Raw genomic sequence first — 23975 nt, forward strand, 5'->3', positions numbered from 1 at the left:
TATTTAATATTTGTTTTAATCTTTGATGAATTTTCTTCGAAAAATCATGAACAACCAATTCCCCAGATGCAATCGCTGTATTTTCTGAGCTATACCACCGAATCAAAGTAAACATTGAAGCTGAATTAGAGCATTGCTAACGTTGCATTAAGCCAATTTTACGACTTTTTACCACTTTAACTTGCCTCTTTACTTTTGTAGTGAAATTATGTGATAGTCGATTCGTCGTTTATTACATCTTTCAACTTTGAACATTCCATCCTTCGATTTTTACATTCTATTTTACATATCAATGCATATGCCGCATCGAAAAACGAGATCTATTTTATAAATTTAAATAAATGCCAAAATAGTTTCTTGTTAAATAAATTGTCTTTTATTATTCGCATTCCACAAAATTAAATTAAATATCTGCAAATATTCTACAGTTTCATAATTTATTTATAGGTAACTGTGTATTACTTGGTTTTGTCTCAAAGCCACTTGCGATAGTCGTATGAATTCTTGATCTCCCAATGCCTTGACCATGCCATGGAATATGCCATTTTCATTTTGCAATAATATGTGAGGTTCATCAAATTCGGCTATTTTTCCAAAGTCCATGACTAATATTCGATCTGAATCGATGATTGTGTGCAGTCTGTGTGCAATTGTCAAAACAGTGCAATCGGTAAATTTATTACGGATTGTTTGTTGAATTAGGGCATCAGTTTGTGGATCTCTGTAAAGGCGAGAATAAATTCATTTCATTTTCTACATTTAATTAAATCGAATAAATTTCCAACTAACACATTAGCAGTAGCTTCATCCATGACAAGAATTCGATTTTTTCGCAAGATCGCACGAGCTAAACACAGCAGTTGACGTTGGCCAACCGAATAATTGGCACCATGGGGCAGAACTTGAGACTGCAATCCCAAGAATTCCGATACAGCACTTTTCAGTTCAACGCTTTCCAATGCATTCCAAACATCTGCATCTGAATATTCTTCAAATGGATCTAAATTTCTGCAAATATTATTTTGTTAGATGAACCGTGGATGAGAACGATAATAATGGCTCATACCTTCTTAATGTGCCCGAGAACAACACCGGATCTTGGGGAATGATGGCTATTTGTCTACGCAGATCTCTCAATAGAACTTCAGCGGTATTAACGCCATCAATCAAAATATCACCTTCGACGCATGCCAAACGGAATAACGAACCAATCAATGAACTCTTCCCAGCTCCCGTTCTACCAACAATGCCTACAATTATTATTAAAATATAATTCTCCATTGAAAATTGTGTTCATTGTTTTTTTTTATACCAATTTTCTCCATGGATTTTATAACAAGTGATAAATCGCATAAAACCGGCTCTGCTTCAGCTGCATATCTATAATATACATTTCGGAACTCGATACATCCCTTTGATGGCCACTCCTTGCTTACGCTAATTAGTTTTTTTAATTGTTTTTCTGGTTCCAAATCTCGATACTTGAAAAAGTTAATAAATAATAAGTTTTGATACAATTCCATTGAGTGAACATGTAAATAATATTGGATATTCAAGAATTTAATTTGTATTTACTTCAAGCACACGTTCAACTGACATCATTTGATTGCTAACTTCAGATAACTGGCGAACACCCCACTGCACCATCCCATTGAGTCCCTTTTCATAATTTTAAATTAGAGTTTTTTGTCAGTAATTGAAGCAGAATGTTCGTACCATAGCTTGGGTAGGATGGGAAAATAATAAACTTATAAATGTAATGAAACAAAAAAAAGATTTCTCTCACCATCGCCTGTGTAATCGCTAAACCAATTTGATCACCCGATACATCACGTCCGAAGAACACGTAATAAAAAATGATGCACGATGTAAACATCAGACAGATCATGTCAATCGAAAGACCAAATACAGAGCTTGTAGATATAACCAAGTACCAACATGCTGAATGCAAATTTTGATGATTGTCAAATTCAGTTCGTAAAGTTTTTTCCGCGTTGTATGCACGAACAGTCGATAAACCGGTCAAAGTTGATGATAAATGTGTATAGGCGGGTGATTTTGCTATGCATATTCATAAATGAAATAAAAATTCAATATTTTTGATATTTTCTTTGGCGGCTTAATTCATTACTCATTCCTTCCAAACGTTTCAAATTCTTTGACGTTTTTAAGTATATCCGTTGAATTATTATTAAAAAGAATCCCAAAACAATCACGGGAACCATTGATAATGGATTTACAACTGCAACTAGTACAACTGAACCAGTTAGTGCCAATAAAATTTGTGTTGCGTCAAAAAGGCATCGTGGCAGCATTTCATCAACAGCTCTGGAAATATTGAAGTTAATAATTATACACAGAAAAAAATCGATCAAATTTGAAAATTACCCAATGTCTTTTGAGAAGCGATTAAGTGTTCTACCCAATGGATTGGTATCAAAGAATCGCATCGAAGTTGAAATAAGTCCATTAAACATAGCATTGTGCAACTTATGGGAGACTCTCACACAGATTACATAAAATCCAATCGATCTAAATATAAAAATTGGAAAACATTCGAGACATTTTGAAATACGATAAATGTGAACAATTGTGAATACCTCAAAAACGTGAAGATAAAAAGAGCTGCGATCAAAGATCCAAAAATATAAATACATTCATCTGTGCTTAGCGTAAATGATGTGATATCAAACATTAAACTTCTCATATCATTCAGCGATCTGGATTCCTGTAAAGTACTATTGAAAATTGCATTTTTTTGGAGGGCACGAGTTTCTTCTTGGTTGGTCCTAAAAAAAGTTTCAATCTAGTTAAAAGCTGTGCTATTTAAATGAAAAGTATACATTTTTTTAATTTATAAAAGTTTGCGTACCATATGGAGACCCAATAGTCCACCAAACTTGCTATAAGTTGAACAAAGACAAAAGAACCAAACAATAGTGATAAAACAGGCCAAGGAGCGCCGGCCTTGAAATAATTCAATGACACTGATCCTTTCACTTTTCCCTTGGAGCTACTTTCCATTCCAACACCTTGATCGATTTTCTCATGCGATCCGGACATATCGGCTGGGATATCGCCGGAGTTAATGGATGGTGCTATGGATGTTTGTCGCGACAGTTGGCTTTTTATTGATGACGTTGATGATGTTTGACGCTTGAATACTTCGAAGTTTTCGTCGATTTCCGGTGTTTTAATTTCGCCAACAAGTTGGACATAATCAATACCCGATCTCGATAAGGTCAACGGTGATCCTTGAGCTTCGATTTTTCCCTAGTTTTTTTTTCAATTAGTATTTATGTAATTTATAGAATCTTGTCTACTCACATCTTTTAAAACAATTAGCCAATCAGCTTCTTTCAGAAAATGTACTTGATGTGTCACTAATATGCGTGTCGCTTTCATTTTGGCCAATCGACTATTTTGGCCTATACATTTGTTGAATATATGTGTACCGACATGCGCATCAACAGCACTCAATGGATCGTCTAACAAGTAAGTATCAGCATTTCGATAACAAGCTCGGGCAAGGCTTAACATTTGTTTTTAATTAGAATGAGATAAAAAGTATTCATAAATATATCACTTACTTGATACGTGCCTTCTGACCACCGCTAAGACTTGCTCCACGATCTCCTACAATTGTAAGATCTCCATTTTCTAGTTGCTCAAAGTCTTTCGTCAAAGAGCACGTTTCAACGACGGCATTGTAACGATTGCGATCATATTCAGTTCCAAATAAAATATTCTGTCGAACGCTCGCAGGAAATATCCACGACTCTTGACTTGCATACGAAATTGAGCCATTTATATTGATTGAACCGGATTCTAATGGCAGTTCACGTAAGAGAGCTTGTAAAAATGATGATTTTCCACTGCCAACTGAATCAAAACCATCATTAAGAAAGGAAACATCAATAAGTGCAAAATTATTTTCTTTTTTTACGTCGAAAATAATTCGTACCTGGTCCAATTACACCAATTAGCTTTCCTTTGGGTAAACTAACATTTAAATTGTCTAGAGTTTGTGTTTCGATGTCACCTGCCGCTGATTCGTCATTTTTTATTTCACCATTTTGATGGGCTGTCGCACTTTGATCCTTAGACGAATATTCTAAGTTTCCGCTACTCGATATCCAACGCGCACTCACATTTTTCATTGAGATTGATGTGTTTGGATCTTCAGTCGCCGAAATATTTACCTTTTATGTGATAAAAATACTATAAAACCTGACGTTTTTATCATATTTCACACAGTAAGAAAATATCAGTCGACGCTATACGCAAAACCGACTGGTACGTGCGCTCATACGTTTTTACATCTTTTACATCTAGTGACCATACGATTTTTCGACTGTGCGAAGATACGCACAAAGAGTAACGAATCAGTCGAAAAATCGTATGGTCACTAGATGTAAAAGATGTAAAAACGTATGAGCGCACGTACCAGTCGGTTTTGCGTATAGCGTCGGCTGATATTTTCTTTCTGTGCAAGAATAATGTAATACATTTTGTCATTTACCTGAGTTATTTTTTCAACTGATCGGTTCTCAACCCCTTTTGAATTACCATTTTCGATTTGTGCGGGTATTTTTTTCTCCTCCAAAATTAAAAGTTTTTCCAATCGTCTCAAAGCTACCAAAATTTCTGCGGTTTCAGCAAAACTACGTGCAAACCCCATGGACAATACTTGACTGATGATTCGAAAATACGATGACATCACGTATATTTTGGCAGCATTAATTTTGTCTGGACCATCGACTAGTACAATGGTTAACATTGCACAGAAAATTGCCAATCGTGTGGTAATGACTATGAATGTCATTTGAAATGCTGCGATGTAGGATTTTTTACGTAAAAATTTCAATTCCATTTTTCGTGCATAATCGATCAGCTTGGCGAATGGTCGTTCCCAGCTATACATTTTTATAACTTGAGCTGCTGATATAATTTCATCCATAAATCGGACACGTTCATCGGTTCGTACTGCCATTTTGCGACGGTATGTGGATGTTAGTTTTCCTGCATAGCCTATTTAAAATTGTTTATTGCTGATTAATTAATTGCGGCATTTTCGTTTGTTTAAAAAATGAACTTCAATCACTGTTGAAAATCTTACTTAATATCGGAACGATGAAAAAGACGACTATCATGCCAACAAGTCCACCCACCCCAATATCTTTCCACATCAAACAGCCAATAACAAGTGTAACTATAGGCGATGTCAGTAATGAATTGATAAACAATGAAGCCCAATCGAACCGGTTGACCTGAATATACATAAAAATGAAAATCAGTACACATATTAAAGACACAGTAGCTTATACTTACATCATTGGACAGTAAATTGACAACTTTTCCAACCGGTGTTTCTCCAAGTGCCGTTTGTGATATTTTTAGTGCCTAAAATTCAACTAAATTATTACTTTGTTCATTTATTCAATTTTCGTTTCTCAAGTAATACCTTTCTATAAATGACGCTGCACACCGAAACTCGCACCTTCATTCCATTGTGAAAAGACAGCAACATGACATTACTCGCAACCAAAGAGCTTAAACCATTAAGTAGTACAAATCCAGCGGCATACAATATTGCCATATGATCTTCAATTCCGGAATCTTTGCGAAAATATTCCAATAAATAGCCCAAAAGAAATGTCGGTCCCAAGCGCAACACAATTTCATTGAAAAATGACAGGGATATCAATAGAATGTAATCTTTCCAGAATGTAGCAACGATCGCTTTTAGTAGCGCATTGCGTTTTGGTTTCAATGCTTGTTTGTTCCATTGTCTGCAAAATCAATTTATTTATTTTTATTCAATTTAATCAAGTTATTAGTTTCATGTCATGTTTTAAGTCCGTAGAGAGAGGTGGTTGAGGGTGCACCTATGTCTGATCCCATCAAAATGTTTGTAATTTGAAAATGTTTACACTCTAGCAAAAATTTGTGATATGGTCATTAAAATTTGTTTATCAAAGAGATGAGAATTTTGTATTGCTACCGTATCAGTTTTTATAAATGCCTCTGTATTTTTAATTTACGATTCCTTATTGGATAAAATGGTGTCGCGTTCGCTTAGAGATAAGATTGTATAGTTGTATACACAAGACAGCAATATGATGTAAACCAAAGAAATTTGAGTAATACAGAACTTATTAGAGTACGAATGTTTACAGCTGAATATGCGCATAGTCAACCATTTTACGTGGCGTGTAGGAATTTTAATTTAATAAGAGAAACATTCTTAGAATCAGCATCGAGAAGCATTTTTAGAAATAGTGTTGTTAAATTGGACAATTTGTTATTTAATGTTCGGTAAAATAGACTAAGAAAAATTGTGTTATGTTATGAATATAGTAATATACAATGAACACAGTCGATATCTGCTGCTCCGAAGTCGAAAGGACTGGCGGCTGGTATTCGATCGAATGAAATAAATAATACCAACACTTATTGTACACATATTTAAGACAATTAATTTTTTTAATAAAATGTCATAGTGTAATAATGAGTAAGCAGCACATATATTGATTCTACCATCACTTACAATGGCAAATAATGTAAAAAACTGCATGATGGCGCCATCTCTATGTGCTCATGAAAATTAGAACAAAAAGTTTGTGTAGAATGTTAATTGTTTGAAGTTTGAATACGGAATCATTTGTTGTGACGTCTGTCATTTTACGCTCGATAAAGATATACCGTGTAAATTGAACAAAAACCGATTTATTATTTGTATTTAGTGAATTTGTGATGGAAAATAAATTGAAATTACTTTGCACAGTTTGTGTCATCGAAATTAACTGCGAGGACGTTGCATATCACATGGTTTTTCTTCACACAAAATCAGTTGACATTTTTTACTTTTTCGCACCAAAAAAATAAAGAGTCTTACGGGAGTAAGACGAACTTTTCCGCACGGTGGTAGTTGCGTATTTTATTAAGAAAGTTCAAAATAATATTTGCTCGATTCTTCAAGTCTTTCAAGCGGCGTAAAGTTCGAGACCAAAAAATATTTTTCAACTTTGGCAACGAAATATTCTTTAATTTAATAGCAGAAGTACCCGAGAAAAGATTTTTCACACTTTCATGATGAACCCATTTGTACGACATTTGAAAGTATTCTATTTTCTAACAAAATACTATAAAAAATATGTCTGACGTTAATTTTGCCATAAAGATTATTTTTGAAACACTTTTCATAACTAAAGTCACAACAGATTTGGATTTTTGTATGGGAGCCATGTCTGTATGCTACCTTAATGGCGTGAAACTTTGCACAGGTTATTTTTTTCACAAATAACATTCGGAGGGTTTGGAGAAATTTCAACCAAAATCAAGAGTATCTCCCATACAAAATATTCGTTTTTGAGCCAATTGAAAATTTTGTATGGGAGGTACCCCTAATTTTAATTGAAATCTCTTCAAATTTTCAGAATGTTATACTTTTGTGTAAAAAATAGTCTGTGCAAAGTTTCACGTCATTAAGGTAGCATACAGGCTCCCATACAAAAATCCAAATTTTTTGTGATTTTTTCAAGGAAACTGTATTAAAAATTGATTGTATCTCAAAACTAACGTCGGATTCGGTTTTCTCGTGCCAAAAAACCCCCCAATACATATTTTTGAGTGTTTAAGTCTACATTAAGTATGACTTTTAGACGAAAATTGGACTCTTTTTCATAGGTATCACTCCAGGCATGGAATTTTTTTCCATCAACCAAAGTCGCTCAAAATCTGATGATTTCTATTCCTGGGGACCCCCAATCATCCCGTGAAGTCAGATTTCAAATAACTTTTCTGGGTGGTGAGAAAATCGATGGACAAATTTTGCGTACGGCGGACAACGTACGACGTACGACGTACGACGTACGACGTACGACGTACGACGTACGACGTGGAAGCGACCCACAACAACCATGCTCAAAACGGCCTGATTCGGGTTCTCTGACCTCAGAAACGTCCAGAAAACATGTTTTTGAGGTTTCGTAAATTTTGACCTATTGCAATACTTTCCCCTTTCACACTAGGTGTGTGCGGAAAAGTAAAAAATGTTTTAATTGCCTTTGGTGCTCGTTTGGATCGCGAGTTCAATGCCAAGCACATAGAGATGTCGCTCGGAACGTGAAGCTCAAAAAAAATATACAGGTGATATAGAAAGCAAGTGAGGGTAGTATTGATTACTATTTACTTACTTTACCGCTGAGATTAACAGAGCAAAATAGAGTGAGGGGAAAAAGAATATACGCTTTTGTTGAGTCACGCGAAATTGTTTACAGATACAAGATAACACATGACAAAGCTATTGAGACTTCGAAAATTGTCAAGCTTCGTAAATTTAGTAGCACACTCTATCCGTTATCTGTGAGCACCGAAAATTAACAATACTTTTGTTTATTTTACTATACTTTTTAAATAAATTAAAAAATATTTTAAACAAAAAAACTTTATACAGCATTAAGCGAGCACTAAGTTTATACGATAAAATAGTCGGATGTTGGCAGCACAATTGACCATGATAATATGATATTGTATTAGACATAATTTGATCATTACATGGTTGACACTCGATAATACTTCCACTAGCATTTTTTCGTTATCTTTTGATAGTTTTGTAATCAGTTCCAATTAGAGTTGACACAATTACATGATTTTTCTTCTTCTTTCAATTGATGTTTGTTCCGAGTTAAAAAAAACTAAAAAAGTATATTTTTAGAACTTACGTTTCCAGTCGATCTCCAAGCAATTCAGATCTATCACATTTCAAAGGTTGATAAATATCGTCTAAGTGAAGAATTTTTCTATAGCCCTTCCGGAACAGTGGAAATGTCCACCACAAAAATATTTTCGAAAAAAAATTAGCAGTTTCCCTTGGATTTGGCGGAAGTTTTTGTTGCGCAGATTCCATTTCATATGCACAACTATTATTTTTATTCGTAACACATAAATACACTTAGGTTAAAAAATCTTATGTCTTCTATCGTTCTCATTTAATATTCAAAGAGAGAGAGAATGATTCGAAAAAAAATTGCAATCGATATTTTTTATTGAGTGACCACAAGTTAGCACTTTATATAGTAACATCAGTTGTACTTCGTGTTTATCTTATCTTATTTGTCATATTAAGTATAAAAACTGTTCATGAAATGCCTGTATTTAAGCGACGCACAAGTAATAAAATAATATCAGCCAAAAATATATCCAAATTTTGTTTATTTTTATTTTAAATTCATGTCGTTCGTACTTGAAGAATACGCCAATAATTCAAAATCAGTTGTAAGTCAATACTAAATTCAATTAATTCGCAATATTATTCTAGCACGTACTATACGTGCAGTTGTTGTAGACTGACTAACATTTTTCTCAGAATCTTTGAAAAAAATGTCCACTCATGTAAACCGTTCCACACAATTAAACAGAAATTTTATCTTTCTATTCATTCATTCACTCATATTGTAGATATTTATATATTTATTACAGTGTGTATGTAGAAAAATCAAAGTAGTTGTATCACGTTGCTGATATGATATTTATTTGATTACTTGACGGATTAGATAAACAAAATATTTCATTTCTATTAGTCAGACGTTTGAACATTAGTTTATTTTTTTGGGAGCTACTGTTCGTTATATATGTAGTTTGTAAAATGTGTTCAATGCGACAAATAAAACAATTTGATCTTTTTTCCAACTATTCTAGTTAGAATGTGGTATTGATATTAAGCAAATAATGGATCTTTTTCGGTTAATATTTATTGAAAATATTCGTCAATAATGTATATTTAAAAATCGATATTGGTTGAAGTTCATAGATATCCTCGTAGATTTGCTTCTTTGATCATTACCTTTAGACCGTCAATTACTTCAAGTGCATTTGGAATGATTTGTTTCGGTGGCAATATGAAACCGTTACGTCCTGTATTGAACAAATAACGATAAGTTCTTAGTCTACCATTGAATTATATCGATAAAAATAAATTACCATTGCGAACATCGCGAAATTCGAAAATGTAGGAGAGAGAAACATTTCGTTTTGCATACACCCAGTCGGCAGAGGTTCCAGATGCAATATCTTAACAAATTCACACGTTTTAAGGCAATTTTAACAGAAAAAATCAAATTATAAAAAAAAACTTACATAAAACTTCAGATGTGGGCCCAACTTCATAGATTGTTCCAAATCGTTTTTTTATTGCTTGTGCGCTTTTCAATCCAATTTCCATCTAAAACAGTTATAATGTTTGAATTTACTGCGAATTGTCTACTTTTATCAATTTTCTTTATTACCAAATCCTTATAGTTACCAGATCGTTTCTTTGAGTGTCCCTGAAAATGATAAGTTAGTATGACCTACTCTGGATAATTAATAAACTGATAAAATAAAATTCGATTTACATAGGGAAAAAGCAACATTTGTCCATACGAGTGAAATGAAAGGTATAAGCTGATGTTGAAGTTTTTTACAAATTCTGATAGCGCAAAAGTTTCTGGTTCAGAAAATGCCTTGGCACCACCATACAATTCGGAGCATGGATCTTTTGATCCACCGCTTTCTGAAAATCAAGCGATTAATAATAAACTTAAGAATACTTGAACTCAAGCGTTCAGAAAGACATACATTTATGCGAGCAATTGAATGATGCTTGCATCATTTGATGCGCATCGATTGTGCTGTCGCCGTACATTCGGATCTTCGGCAGCGCACGAAGTGCTCCGAACGCACAACGAAAGCACTAGCGATGCGCATCAAATGATGCAAGCATCATTCAATTGCTCGCATAAATGTATGTCTTTCTGAACGCTTGCTTGAACTACGATGAACTCACGTGCATGGTAAAAGCCAAAATTGCGATTTCCATCAACGCCAACGCACCAATTTGATTGTGGTCTTCGATTTTTACGCCACATTCGATTCTATGTGAAGGGCGCAGCCGTCATAAGTTTAATATAGATACTGAATCAATCTACTTACGTTGGTGTGTGAATAGACATATCCATCTGGATTGACAACTGGAACAAACACCCAATCATAGTTCATAGCCAATGGTGTAATCTCTGGATCTTGAGGTCTCGATACACTTGCTGTCAGTAGTGCGTTCAGAAGATATGTCGCAGTTGCCGCAGTTATCCATTCACGTGCATGAACCGTCGACTCAACAAATATGATTGGATTTTTCTGAAAGTGAATACGTAAAAGATATCAAAAAGCTATTTAATACCATCGAACAACCTATTCACAAATTACAAGCTCTGGTCTCGTTGACAATTTCAGTGCTCGAATCGTTCGTTTCTCATAACTTCTACCAATATCATAATTGGTGAGCACGCTTGGATATTGACGCAGCATTTCATCCATCCAGTCGTTTATTTCTTTCAGGGTATTATATCGATTCCAACCAAATGCTGCTCGTGATGAAGCCCCATCCGACTGCTCTTCATCGATCAAACTACAGTTGAATGAAATTTCATGTATTACATTCTATAAAAAGTAGTTGTTCATATTTTTGAAGTACCTTTGCAAATTCTCGATTTTTATTTTGTTTTTCATTTCATATTTTTGGAAAAGTTCACCAATGTCTGAAAATTTATGGGGTGGAACTAGAATATCCACCATTGTTTGATTGGCAATGGGAAGTGTCAAAAATAAAAGACCATCCTGGTGATTTTCTAAGTCCTGCATTACTTGCAATTGGTCATCATTTTCAATTTCAATCGAATACACACGATAATAATCAAAACGAGCCTTTTCACACAATATATAAGTGAAACTAATGAAAAAAGTAATTAAAACTGCCCTCATGTTTGCACTTGGATGAATCTTTTACGTAAAATATATTTTATCGCCGAAAACTAGATTTTCTTCAATTTAACAAATTATTTTGGTTTGAACTGATCGTAAGAGTCGATGATTACTGCTTTTATAGCAAATTTTGATGGCGAATTTATTGGAATGTGACTAACCAAATGATAATGCATTTGGGCGCGTTGCTTTGTTCGTCAATTTGCATTAAAATTATTGTCGGTTCATTCCAGGTTATTCTTATGATCACTTGGGCTTCGAACAATTTGATTATTTGGTACATATTTGAATTGAATCCATCTTACATAAAATCTGTATCACGAACTCTCCTCCTACTCCTTCTCTCTCTCTCTCTCTCTCTCTCTCTCTCTCTCTCGACTGAGTTTTTATGGCATCGTGACTTGTTACTTAACCAGCACATGATAATTCGAAATTATATTAATAATTTCACTGAATTGGACAAGAAAAACTTAAAATACATGATATAAAATAAAACGTGTCATAAATAACAATAAGAATTTGCATCTCTTGCAAAGAATCCGAAAAAATATGTTTTGCTTGAATTATGCGTGGTACAAACTAACCGAAAACGATTTCGAAGCTTAATATTACATTGATAAATGATTGATCAAATACAAAATTTTAAACAAAGTCAGTTTTTTCATTGGATACATTTTCGTCTTCATTTACCATGGACGATTATGGTCGTTTTTCTTACTTATTTCTCATCTCAAACCTTAAAAGCGATAAAAAGTGTTTCAAATCGTATCAAATTCCTACAGTTTTGCTATAGTATTACTTTGGTATTACTTTGGTATTAGCCAGCCTTAACTGATCTACGAATTTACCGACCACCCTCCCCTCTCTTGAAATTTGAAACTATTAAAAAGGTGAATTGCTAGTTATTCAGCTACTTAATGCTTCTGATAAGAGCATGTACGTGACCTGTTGTCAAGACAGACATTACTCCTATTTATTAATTTATCAGCACGGATATCGATTGATATATCACTTCAGGCACTTGAACTCAAGTGTACGAAATTGTATTTTGGCCATGTTATAATCAAAACCCTCAAGTTCTCTTTTCTTCAAATTAATTTCACATATTCATTTAGAGTTTATTCGTGGAATGATCACGCAACAATTCAATTTTAATTAAATTGAAATATTTTATTGAAAAAAAGGTAATAGGGAATTTAAACAATTTTTCGAAAGTGAAGAATATACATTTTGTATAAAAGACGCCGAGTAAATTGCAAAGAATCGAAAATGATACCGAATCAAAGTATTTTCAATTTGTTCGTGTTTATTGTGTCAATCACATTGGTGGGGAAATGCGTTGGTCAAGTGAATTTATCGAATCGGCCACCTCATACCGATTATGCAAAAATGGTCCGTTATTTGGTGCATAAATCAAATTGGACGTCAATGGGAACAATATCAACGGTGTCATCAATTCAAGGCTTCCCAATGGTGAACATTAAATCGATTGCTGATAGTGCTGTAAACGGAAAATCAACGGGACACATTTATTTTTTGTTAACCAATTTAGATTTCACGGGCAAAGATATAAATCAAAGCAATAAATGCACCGCTATGTTTACGGAAGATCAAGATTTGTCCTGTTTAAATTCGGGCCTTGATACACAAGAGCCAAAATGTGCACGTGCCATTCTGAGTGGTCGCGTTGAACGACTAAATGAGGACAGTGATGAGCATGCCAAGGCCGATGAATACTTTACCGATCGTCATCCAGCATCGGTTAATTGGCGCAAGCAACACAAATTCTATTTTTGTAAATTGCAGATTGAACTTATTGTTTTGATAGATTTCTATGGCGGTGCAAGATACGTGTCTGTCGATGATTATTACAATGCCAACTATGATGCGGTCGATAGTGATATTGAATCAAGATTTGAAGCCGTTAAAATACCATCGGTGATTAGGCCAAAATTCAACAATTAATTGAATAATAATAATGTCTGCCGAACACACAACAACTGTTTTTTTAAAAATTATTGTCACAACAAATATTTCAATAAAATACATTTTGCATCTTTACATTTTTATTGAGTTTTTTATGTAATTTGATTCGATTCCCTTTCAGGGTATATTGAAGTCAATTGAATCCAATTTATTTATTAATTTGTACATCGTTCAATATTCGATTCAACATTTTGACGTAAGTCGCGATTAACTTTTGTAAGCAATGGTGATTTGCCGCAACCACATAGATTTGTGAAATCATCAAGATCAGGAGCCCACACCAATTGCACCACCCAAATTGAATAGTTGCATAAAAAAATCAAAAAGGATCATGAACCAAGCAAACCAGCCAGAAGTATTTCAACCAGGTCGATTGGAGTCAAAAAAAATATATTTGTATACCACGGAGGACACACAGCTTTTTGCTATGTTTATGTATAGGAGAGAGCCAATCGAGCCGACGTTTTATAGTTAAGTGGTCAGTAGACACGAGAGAGAGAATAAATTTATTATTATTGTTTATTCGCTAAGCATTCGGACTCGGAGTTTTTGAGCAAACAATTTAAAGATAAAACTTCCAGGTAGACACATGTTCAAAATGTAGAATCCACTTTTAGTCTCGAAAAATATAATTTATTTTTTGAATACATCTTGATTCGATGAATCTTAAAGCTTCATAAAAAATCACGGTTTAAGTGATTACGTGAATCCAAGATAGCAGAATACAAACGTATCGAACTACACAAAGTCGAAGAAATTACGCACAAAAGAGAATAAAAAATCCACGCAAAATGTGGTTCACTAGTCGTTTTTCGGCATCATATTGGTGCTGTGTATACTAATACAAACATGATACATGTTATTTTGATTGCACATATATTGCGTATGTATTTATAAAAATAGTAACACGAAGAATATTTCAATATTGGCGATTACATCACTAATCGAACATTACGAATACATGTACATCTACCCTCTAGTAAAACTCATCAAAAATCGTTCGCAACGAAAAAAGAAAAAAAATTAAGTGTCGAATTTAAGAAAAATTTAATAGTAAACAAAAGTTGAATCTATTCGATTTGCAAACATTCATTACGAAATGTTGCAAAGACCAAGCTCTGAATCAAACAAAGCCGAAAGTACGTTCAACAAGTGAAAACGCCTATTAACAAAGATTCATACAATGATAATACAAACACTTACCTAAAGGTGAATACAAAACCGTCGGAAAATGAACATTTACCACTTCCAAAATCTTATAAATTCGAATCGTGTTTTCTGCTTCCTCAATTTGAAGTCGTGGCCAACCAATTGCAAGCATTCAAAGTAAGAAAAGACGATGTATGGGTTATAGCATTTCCAAAATCAGGCACAACATGGACCATGAACATTGTTTGGCAACTAAAACATGGATTAGACTTTTCAAAAGAACCGGTACTCCCACATATTTTGAACGTGATGCATTTTTAGTTGATTATGGCCAACTTGAGAAACTGAATAACACACCATCACCGCGAGCTATAAAATCACATTTGCCACTACATCTGTTGCCAGTAGATTTGTGGAGAGTACAACCGAAAATTATTTATATTGCACGCAATCCAAAAGATGTGGCCGTGTCAACGTTTCATATGATAAGTGATGGACACAAAATATTTTCGGGATCCATTGAAGATTATTTCGATTTATTCATGGATAATAGGACTTTATTTGCTCCACATTATGCACACGTTCTTGCCTATTGGGAGCTTCGAAACTGGGATAATTTTCTATTTTTAACTTATGAGCAACTTTTAAATGATCGATTTGATGAAGTTAAGAAAATCGCCAAATTTCTCGAATCCAAATATGGAGAAGATGAACTAAAACAACTCACCGAATATGCTTCATTTGGCAATATGCAGAAATTACACATTCCAAAAAATGATTATCAGTAGGTATTCAGATAGTTGTAAAAGTTTCATAAATAATGTAAAAAATGTCTCAAATACTTTTCTTTTATTAATTAATAATGAAAAAACGTATCTTATCTTCTTTAGGTTCTTTCGAAAAGGAAAGGCCGGTGGATTCTTTGATGAGATGACTGAGAATTATATCAAGAAATTTGATGAATGGACCACTGTTCATTTCAAAGACTCGGATTTTAAATTCGCCATTTGAATTAATACGAAGAACAGAAATTGAAACAACCACAGTCTAAGTTTGGATCTACTGGCCAGGTAAAGTTCATTTGCAGCGATACACTATACAGCTACATGTTTTTTTTGTGTAGATAATTAATTTGTTGACACAACTTTTCTAAATGTAGAAATTGGTTAAACTGTATATAAGCTGCAGTTCTTTGATTGGCTGCAAATCCAAGCAAAAAGTTTACAATAAAAAAAAACTTTTGAAATATGATTTCCACTAAAATATTAAATCTTTATTTTATTCCACAATCCCAAAATACACTTGAATTTCAAATGATTGGCCTTGCACTAAAAAAAGTGCAGTCTCTTTTTTTCTCTACTTAAATGTCTATATTACAATGAGAAAAAGAAATTACGTATATATAAATAATAAGCAACAAATGTCCATGCCGCAGCTGTCCACAAATTTGACAATAAGAACATAAAGTGAGTATTCATGCCGTTAAAATGCCAATAAAACGGATACATTCGCCCAAACAATTCGCTACCAATGTACATGAGAATTGCATTCATCCCAGCGAACGTTAACGGTTTGCCGCTCCAATAGCACTTCACATCAATAATGACATAAAAAATGGATAGAATTAAAAATGCTACTGAAGTCGTGACCAGAACAAATGAAAGTGACCATAAATTTTTGTTGATTGGAATCAGGCCGTCATTGATAGAAAATTGGCATAAGCAGCCGCCGAGTAAAAATGTGATGATACTCCAACTCAAAAATCGCTTCAAACGATCAATGGGTCTTGTGAATAACAACAATGTGTTGCCGCATTGAACTCCAAAGAAAACTTGGACGATTGTTAACAAGCATCCAAACGGACCTTCCGGATCGAATGGCATTCGTTCGTCGTAGATCGCAGTAGCGCGTGGTCTTTGATACAAGTGTCTTGTACCAATTATCAATCGATCAACGTACCCTGTTGCGCCGCCAATACAATTATTGAAACGTCCCATTTCGTGAATGCCACCAGGTCCAAGGTAGCCCACGCCACAATTTGGCACCGGTATAAAGAAAATTACGATTAAATGAAAAGCCGTTATGACAAGCATTATGATCCATTGAGACGACAATGATGTGACATCAAGGAATGAGATTCGCCATGAACGTGAACGCTCCTCTGAATCGATTGCCACTTGTTTTCGCAGTAGAACTTGCAGCGAAGCAACTACGAGATAAGAAATTCCAAATCGTTGTAGTACGCCCATGATGCGAATGTCACGTATGTCTGGGCCATGCGCAGTGTGAATTAGCAAACCGATGAAAAAAAGCTTAACAGATCGCTGTACGAAAGAAAAGAAAATTAATTGGTCGAATTCACATCGAATTTTACCAATATTATACTCACAACAAAAATATTGCTAAGAATATCCGATCGCGGGATATTTTTTGCAAACTGTGACTTTAACGAAATTGGAATGCAAACACCCATAATCCATAGAAATGATGGGAATATAAAATCAGCCGGATGTATGCCATTCCAACTTGCATGTTCCAACCAATGATATTTACCACATCCACTATTTGCAAAAATCATCGTCACAATGGCCAAACCGCGAAATGCATCCAAACTACGCAATCGTTGCGATGTATTCTTTTGAATGGACGCATTAACCGCTGCAACTGTTGCATCACCATCGAGTTGACTCGTTGAAGCGGTTGTATTTTGTCGCTTCAACCAATATTGTCGGCCACTTTGTAACAGTGTAAATGCCACATATACCAATGCAATAAACACCAACACCAATATTATCGCTAGAAAATTGAAACATTCATTAAAAATTCATCAAAAATAATCATCCGCTTTATTTTTCAATTTAAATAAAGCGGCACCATATAAAAACTAAAATTAGACTCTTTATGATTCATAATAAAGATATCGTTAAAAGCGTCTGTACACGAGTGACCGATATCACTTACACAAATCTCGATTGACTGGCGTTTGATGTGTGTTAAACGAACAGCCTTTATCGTCGATAGTCAAATTGTAAATGCCAAATTGGCCTAAATTGTCCGGACTAATAACACAGTGTGCGGTGCTACACGAGAAGTAATAGAAATCGATAGTCTAATTTAATTCATTCAATGGAAAACAACTGTGAATAAAAATAAGAGCAACAAATAGCTTACGTGTTTTCAAACGCATATGGGCCAATATTAGACTTATATAATGACCATTTAAGTTGGGTTGCTGTATTGATTCGTTCAACGATATAGCTTCGTGCCGGGATTCTCTTTAATTTTTTATAAGGACACTACAAAGGAGACAAATAGAAACTAAACATGTGAACAAACATACTTTGAAAAACCGAAATCAAATTTACTTCGAAATGAACTGTTAATTGAAGTATAAATAAAACAACATAAAATTTTAGTAAATTTGAAATAGCTATCAAAAACTTTCATGTTCATTCAAACGATTCGAAATCGATTATTATTATTGTTGTAAAATCAATTTTGAAACGATGAAAATAAAAATTGATCTCTTTTTTTTTCGAGTGTTTAAAGCGAATAACAAAATGAAAAATCTCACCGCAACACATTCACTCGAGAGTTGATAAAGCCACAAATTATCATCCAATGTTGAGCTTACGTTGAGCAATGCTTGATCAACTTTCAATTGCTCTGTAACGGAATCTTGCGAAAATTCCCACATCTTATCACATCAAAATGCCAAGTGGATCTGTTACAAAAATAACCGCGTGAACTAATTGAATTATCGAAAAATATGCACTCTGTTGACACACCTTGATGCACAAAAGTTATCAAAAGAAAAAAAATCGATTAATCGTTCCACCACTAAATGCGTAAAATATTGTCGTAATAAAATGTAAAACGTGTTTTCGTGCAACCAACAATAAAATCACAGTGAAATTTGTGTCAGATGACTTTGGTTCACCAAAATGTGAAACATTCACGACGAACAACACATAAGCGACTGCATTGTTTAAATCATGACAAACGACTGTTCACCCACCGTTTACAGTATCATTGAGGGAGTGTGTCAAGTATTAATAGATTAATACGATGTCGTCGGATGTCGTGTACTGTCTGGATTGTAAAGTAATATTTGATTAGTCTGATTCACATCAAATTGTAAACAATCCATCCATGGACATGGAAAAACAATGTACGGAATTGATGGAGAAAGAACTGTCACACATGTATTACGTTTTCACGTATGTGTGAGTGCTTGACAGTTGGTGTATTAACAGTGTATTCTACGAAATACGTAATATTTACGAATTTCTATTCAAAACTACTGTCATATGAGTGTGACAGTCTTGCCATTTCCAATACAATGACGCATAGGTGAGAGAATGGCAGAGAAAAAGAGTCATTAGAAATGAAATGTATGTATATTATACACATAGTAGCATAAAAGTCTGTAAGGTGTCATAATACAACATTTGGTAGGCAGTCAGTAGTAAAATACACGCATTCCATTTCTCGTTGTGCGAGAAATAATGTACAATTGTGAAATTTTATGACACAATGGACGAAATCAAGCACAAATTTCGAGACTTTCTCGATAAACATCAGGTAAGTTTCGTGGCCTTGAGATAATTGAAATCTGTGCAAATAGTGAAATAATTTTATGCTTGGTATCCAACAGAATCGAAATTTAAAGATTCCACAAATGGGATTTACCGATAATTACACAAAGAAAAAATTGTCGTCAACAGTAAGCGATACAAATAAACGTAAATCAAGTGTAAACGAGGTGCAAAGTACAACGGATGAATCAATTCTTTTGAACATATGTGCGATTGCCGCTGTCACAGCAGACGATGGCGATGATGAATTTGCTAAGCGACAAACTTTACTCATTCCCGACCAAGAAATTTTCGATTCCACCGAGCCCATTTATTTTCAAGAAAACGTCGACACTGGCATTTATGAGCTTAATGTGAGTTTATAACATTTTTATTGGAATTAACATCATTATTTATTAGCTACTGACATTTGGCATACGTTTTTATATGCTTGAATCCATTAAATTTTCTTTTACTTCGAAACGAATTACTTCACATTCAAGAATTGAAATTTGACATTTTTTTTGTTGAATTTTGCAGAAATTCATCGAAGGTGATATGGACGAAGAGTCTGTGCAACGTGCAATGATGGTGCTAAAGCAACAGCACAAAGTTATCTCGAAGAAAGTCCTTCAAAATATACTCGAGAAGCAAAATTCATGCAATAGCGAAACAAAATCAATCCAAGAAGCAGATGTGATGCTCCAGCAATCATTGTTGGAATGTAAAAAAGCCCGTTCATACTTGAGTTGTGCGAAAAAAAATCTAACCACCACCAATTTACAAATATTGGCCATGTACAAAAAGCGAGAAGCAATGCAAAAAATGCTACGAACTTTGTACAAATTGAAAAAATTAAAATCCACCGAAATTCAATTGCAAAAATTGTTGGACACACAAAATTATTCCGGTGCAATTTCATTGTTATTGGAATGTAAACGATTGGCAGCTGAAAATAGTCAATATGTTTGCGTTGCTGCATTGGCACAAAAGCTGCAAGACACATTGCTGATGACTGAACTACAATTGGACACAGTGCTCGGTGATGTACCGCACAGTTTTGATGTGAAGACCTATTCGAATCTACAGGACGCATATCGTTTGCTGGGAAAATCAATGACAGCCATTGATCAATTACACATGAATTTCATATCAAGTAAAAAAATAAACATAAAAAATATTATAAAAATTATTAAATAAATATTATTTTCATTAAATTTTAGCCATTCATACACAAGCCTTTACTGTACTCAAGGAGTTTGTCGAACGCAATGGTGAGGAAAAGCAAAAATGTCTCTTTGAAGAATTGTGTGAGGTAAACCAAATCATTATTGTTCTCATTTTTGCATCATCATCTCTTGATATTTGTCCGTCTTTTTTTCTCGCAGAATATTTCATCCGAACGGTTCATTCCGTGTTTGATAAAATTGTGCAAATCATTTTGGTGCATTCTGGTATGTTACTATCAAGTGGCACTTTGGCATCATAACACCCGACCACCGAAGTTAATCGCCGAACGGGATGCCGAATCGGAAATCGAACAAAATACGTACACACAACAAAAATTTAAAACTGGCTACAATCGCATTTGGAACGACATTCAATCAAAACTGGCGGTGTTTTTATCGACTAGCCCAACACTGCATACATTAAAATACGAACAATTTATTCAGGTGCTTTCGATAGTGCAACGTTTACGAAAAGTTGGTATGGAATTTTGCAATGAACCATCAACATTGCTGATCGAATCGATGAAATCGCAGAGTGTACAGTTTTTTGAACGTTATCACAAGTCTTCATTGGATGAAATTCGTTTGTTTCTTGACAACGAGGCATGGATGCCGATTCATTCATTCAGCAATTTGATTCAATTACAAGAGTTTAATGCGGTTAAAAGTTCGTTACAACGATTCCTACGAAGAGATAAGATGGATTCATCATCGGATCCACTGTCGACTGGTACTCGAATGTCTCCATCAAAGCGACTCGCCGAACGAAAGAAGAGCTACGAAAATCAATTGGCCGATGAAAATTTATCGAATCATTCACAAGAAGATTGCAATAGTTCAGTGTATGGTTCGTGCGGTTACTTCTTACGATTCTCGGAGAAGAGTTCACCGTTTGACGGTGGTTTTGATGTAACGATGCTCGAAGAGGATATTTTAGCTGGCATTGCCGATGAATCGTGCTACTTTTCCGAAGAAAGCGAAGAAGATAATCAGTTGAATGAAGTGAATGCAAATGTGAAAAGTGATTCCAATGCAAATGTAGAAGATACAGACACAGCATTAACACCGACCTCAAATATGACCGTGAACAATTCCAGTTTGAATGTTTTACGATGTATTGGTCGTTATCTACAAATGTGCAAACTACTCCATTCGATTTCACCGCAAATCGTAAAATGTATGATGGAATTGATTGAATTCTATATTTATGTGGTGCATAAATTGTTCGCATCAGATTTATCGTTGTCCAGTGACAATTTGTACACGTTCAACTTAAGAGATCAATTGAATCGCATTGCAGCTGAAATTGTGCCGAAAGTGAGCAACTGGCGATCAGAAATGTCCATTGTAAGTTGATTCAATCGTATAGGTATACGAAAATTTCACTGATTTTCTATTTTTAACACAGATTCAACAAGATTTGAATGATCCAGACACAAGCTATGGCCTTCTGTCTCGTATTGTCGGTGTTGAAAGTGCAATTACGTTAGTACAACAATTCGCCCAAATTCGTGAATATTTGGAACATTTGCTGCAACCGAATGATAATCGCTTTTTGGCAGCGTTTTTCGATGAAACAAACGTCAATTTGCAAGAGCTGAGGAAACCAATTTATATGTGCGTCGCGGCCAAGGTTAACGATTTGGATGGTATACTCGCGTCTATGGCCAAGGTCAAGTGGGATATAAATCATGTGAATGTCGAGCACAGTACTTATGTCAATAACATGAATCGAGTGAGTGTGCCATTTTTAGCAATCATTTAATAATTCTTTTTTTTCTTTTTTTTCCAAGTAGTTAAAGGTCAGAAATAAATTCTGCCGAATTGTTGTTTGAATTGAGCATATGATGTGTCACCCGCATCGAATTATTTGTATAAAAATGATTGGGCGATATCATATGCCAAAAAAGAATTTTTACTTACAACAATCAAAATTTACCTTTCCAGGGTCTTCAACTGTTTGCAATGCGTTTGGAAGAGATTGAGACAATGTTGTCCATTCCAAAACAGCCCATCTGGGACTGTGTTGCTCATGTTATGACACACACATTGGTTGAAGGGTAAATATGCACCTCTCATCGATTTATCCATTTGCTCATGTAACTTTGTATTTGTTCCGCCACACTTTCAGCTATTCAAATGCGAAAAAATGTTCACCAGGTGGTCGCGCCTTAATGCAATTGGATTTTGCACATTTTATGTCAATTTTGGAACTATTGTCGGGATTAAAATTTCCACATCATCATCGCTATGTAGATGGTTACATAAAAACTTATTATTTGCCGAAAGATTTGTTGGAAACTTGGATCTATGAGGAGAAGGCCAAGCGCACCTATTCAACAAAACAATTGGCCGCATTGATAACGTGTACATGCTCGAACGATAAGAAAATGCGTCAAAAATTGATGGCGATGCTCGAACAGGATGGGAACATTTCAATTGATTTGAACGACTCCCGTGCATCAGATGGTCGTCCAAACTACTAAACTACTATTATAATTTGTAATGAGCGAGCTTTAACTGAGTGAATTATCGTCTCTGTCCTGTTACTATCTATAAAAAAAAATCTCGAATGACAAAATTGCTATACATGCACATGTACAAGCTGAGTAGTGAAATAATCGAAGCCACAGCGAACAAAATGTAATAACCTGAGATTGATGAGACTCTGTCAAAGTCCAAATTAGATGTTTATTTTGTACTATTTGTTGTGTATGTTCAAAAACTGATGATACTTAAGTGATTGTATTATTTTGATACATCAAGATCTGTTATTCAATCGAAACTCTCTAATAACTAATCTCTATGTATGCACAGGCACTCATTCACACTGTGTTATCAAATTATTATCAATTTTCACATTTATTTTTATTAGCATTATACTATCTTTTTTTCTTTTTTTTGTTCTTTTCGTATATGTTCGCACAGTTCTTGGTAGCTGTTGTTAGATTTATATATTCCCCACCCCCAAAGTCAATCTCAATCACATTCCACTTGAATTATAAAGACTTTCTCTCTATACATTTTCCTTTCTTGTTTATTGCAGTCGGAAAAAGACATTTTTAATATACTACGAGATATAAGTAACAAAAACCGATAAAAGGAAACAAATAATCTTTTTTTTTTCGTTTGTCTAAGACTTTTATTTTCACAATGTTGTATAGAAAAAAAGATGTATTATTAACACAATCGAGTTTTTGTTCTTTTTAGTCAAAAAAGGCAAAGGATAAGC

At 34.4% G+C, this 23975-nt stretch overlaps 6 protein-coding genes across 8 annotated transcripts; 3 read left to right on the forward strand and 3 right to left on the reverse strand.

The window, feature by feature from the left end:
* Positions 1–353: 353 nt before the first annotated feature.
* LOC116344102 (multidrug resistance-associated protein 4-like) lies at positions 354–9320 on the reverse strand. Its single transcript, XM_031772512.1, has 18 exons — positions 8727–9320; positions 5465–5792; positions 5332–5403; positions 5120–5270; positions 4523–5031; positions 3965–4202; positions 3591–3882; positions 3328–3532; positions 2873–3273; positions 2601–2789; positions 2389–2532; positions 2132–2328; positions 1787–2061; positions 1576–1659; positions 1313–1481; positions 1067–1250; positions 790–1008; positions 354–721 (listed from the first exon to the last, which is right to left on the reverse strand). Exons 1-18 carry the CDS (start codon positions 8909–8911, stop codon positions 442–444), a joined length of 4122 nt encoding a protein of 1373 aa, XP_031628372.1. The 5' UTR covers positions 8912–9320; the 3' UTR covers positions 354–441.
* Positions 9321–9800: 480 nt separating this feature from the next.
* LOC116343699 (zinc carboxypeptidase-like) lies at positions 9801–11802 on the reverse strand. Its single transcript, XM_031771908.1, has 9 exons — positions 11516–11802; positions 11248–11449; positions 10975–11178; positions 10829–10916; positions 10398–10555; positions 10290–10328; positions 10141–10225; positions 9985–10074; positions 9801–9918 (listed from the first exon to the last, which is right to left on the reverse strand). Exons 1-9 carry the CDS (start codon positions 11800–11802, stop codon positions 9809–9811), a joined length of 1263 nt encoding a protein of 420 aa, XP_031627768.1. The 3' UTR covers positions 9801–9808.
* A 1102-nt stretch (positions 11803–12904) lies between these two features.
* On the forward strand, positions 12905–13845 carry LOC116344142 (protein CREG1-like). Its single transcript, XM_031772565.1, has one exon. It carries the CDS (start codon positions 13072–13074, stop codon positions 13765–13767), a length of 696 nt encoding a protein of 231 aa, XP_031628425.1. The 5' UTR covers positions 12905–13071; the 3' UTR covers positions 13768–13845.
* A 941-nt stretch (positions 13846–14786) lies between these two features.
* On the forward strand, positions 14787–16036 carry LOC116344341 (sulfotransferase 1 family member D1-like). The gene is made up of 3 exons (XM_031772831.1): positions 14787–14997; positions 15086–15721; positions 15828–16036. Exons 2-3 carry the CDS (start codon positions 15132–15134, stop codon positions 15946–15948), a joined length of 711 nt encoding a protein of 236 aa, XP_031628691.1. The 5' UTR covers positions 14787–14997; positions 15086–15131; the 3' UTR covers positions 15949–16036.
* Positions 16037–16262: 226 nt separating this feature from the next.
* On the reverse strand, positions 16263–19100 carry LOC116343879 (heparan-alpha-glucosaminide N-acetyltransferase). 3 transcript variants are annotated; one of them, XM_031772172.1, is made up of 6 exons: positions 18956–19100; positions 18512–18661; positions 18109–18233; positions 17899–18017; positions 17327–17733; positions 16263–17261 (listed from the first exon to the last, which is right to left on the reverse strand). In XM_031772172.1, exons 2-6 carry the CDS (start codon positions 18632–18634, stop codon positions 16311–16313), a joined length of 1725 nt encoding a protein of 574 aa, XP_031628032.1. In that variant the 5' UTR covers positions 18635–18661; positions 18956–19100; the 3' UTR covers positions 16263–16310. The 3 variants fall into 3 exon arrangements, with proteins under 3 accessions (XP_031628032.1, XP_031628030.1, XP_031628031.1); XM_031772170.1 differs by having other exon boundaries at positions 18512–18725; XM_031772171.1 differs by lacking the exon at positions 18956–19100 and adding an exon at positions 18726–18946.
* Positions 19101–19291: 191 nt separating this feature from the next.
* LOC116343950 (syndetin) lies at positions 19292–23968 on the forward strand. The gene is made up of 8 exons (XM_031772282.1): positions 19292–19521; positions 19595–19888; positions 20055–20670; positions 20738–20829; positions 20903–22090; positions 22152–22478; positions 22691–22803; positions 22875–23968. Exons 1-8 carry the CDS (start codon positions 19474–19476, stop codon positions 23227–23229), a joined length of 3033 nt encoding a protein of 1010 aa, XP_031628142.1. The 5' UTR covers positions 19292–19473; the 3' UTR covers positions 23230–23968.
* The last annotated feature ends 7 nt before the right edge of the window (positions 23969–23975 follow it).

This window comes from Contarinia nasturtii, unplaced genomic scaffold, assembly GCF_009176525.2.
Source record: "Contarinia nasturtii isolate CC-2019 unplaced genomic scaffold, AAFC_CNas_1.1 Cnas_scaffold_1037, whole genome shotgun sequence".
NCBI lineage: Eukaryota > Metazoa > Arthropoda > Insecta > Diptera > Cecidomyiidae > Contarinia > Contarinia nasturtii.

What these genes read in the sequence shown, in the direction of transcription:
- LOC116344102 (XM_031772512.1), bottom strand. Translation starts at nt 8,911, where the DNA reads ATGGAATCTGCGCAACAAAAACTTCCGCCAAATCCAAGGGAAACTGCT. An exon ending in TCAATTTACTGTCCAATGAT is followed by an intron (nt 5,271 to 5,331) that starts GTAAGTATAAGC and finishes ATGTATATTCAG; the next exon opens with GTCAACCGGTTCGATTGGGC. An exon ending in TTCTCGGGCACATTAAGAAG is followed by an intron (nt 1,009 to 1,066) that starts GTATGAGCCATT and finishes TAATATTTGCAG; the next exon opens with AAATTTAGATCCATTTGAAG.
- LOC116343699 (XM_031771908.1), bottom strand. Translation starts at nt 11,802, where the DNA reads ATGAGGGCAGTTTTAATTACTTTTTTCATTAGTTTCACTTATATATTG. An exon ending in TGTCAACGAGACCAGAGCTT is followed by an intron (nt 11,179 to 11,247) that starts GTAATTTGTGAA and finishes ATTCACTTTCAG; the next exon opens with AAAAATCCAATCATATTTGT. An exon ending in ATTTCGCGATGTTCGCAATG is followed by an intron (nt 9,919 to 9,984) that starts GTAATTTATTTT and finishes TGTTCAATACAG; the next exon opens with GACGTAACGGTTTCATATTG.
- LOC116344142 (XM_031772565.1), top strand. Translation starts at nt 13,072, where the DNA reads ATGATACCGAATCAAAGTATTTTCAATTTGTTCGTGTTTATTGTGTCA.
- LOC116344341 (XM_031772831.1), top strand. Translation starts at nt 15,132, where the DNA reads ATGGGTTATAGCATTTCCAAAATCAGGCACAACATGGACCATGAACAT. An exon ending in ATTCCAAAAAATGATTATCA is followed by an intron (nt 15,722 to 15,827) that starts GTAGGTATTCAG and finishes TATCTTCTTTAG; the next exon opens with GTTCTTTCGAAAAGGAAAGG.
- LOC116343879 (XM_031772172.1), bottom strand. Translation starts at nt 18,634, where the DNA reads ATGTGGGAATTTTCGCAAGATTCCGTTACAGAGCAATTGAAAGTTGAT. An exon ending in GCCAGTCAATCGAGATTTGT is followed by an intron (nt 17,734 to 17,898) that starts GTAAGTGATATC and finishes TCAATTTTCTAG; the next exon opens with CGATAATATTGGTGTTGGTG. An exon ending in TTCTTAGCAATATTTTTGTT is followed by an intron (nt 17,262 to 17,326) that starts GTGAGTATAATA and finishes TCTTTCGTACAG; the next exon opens with CGATCTGTTAAGCTTTTTTT.
- LOC116343950 (XM_031772282.1), top strand. Translation starts at nt 19,474, where the DNA reads ATGGACGAAATCAAGCACAAATTTCGAGACTTTCTCGATAAACATCAG. An exon ending in ACACATGAATTTCATATCAA is followed by an intron (nt 20,671 to 20,737) that starts GTAAAAAAATAA and finishes ATTAAATTTTAG; the next exon opens with CCATTCATACACAAGCCTTT. An exon ending in ATGTCAATAACATGAATCGA is followed by an intron (nt 22,479 to 22,690) that starts GTGAGTGTGCCA and finishes TTACCTTTCCAG; the next exon opens with GGTCTTCAACTGTTTGCAAT.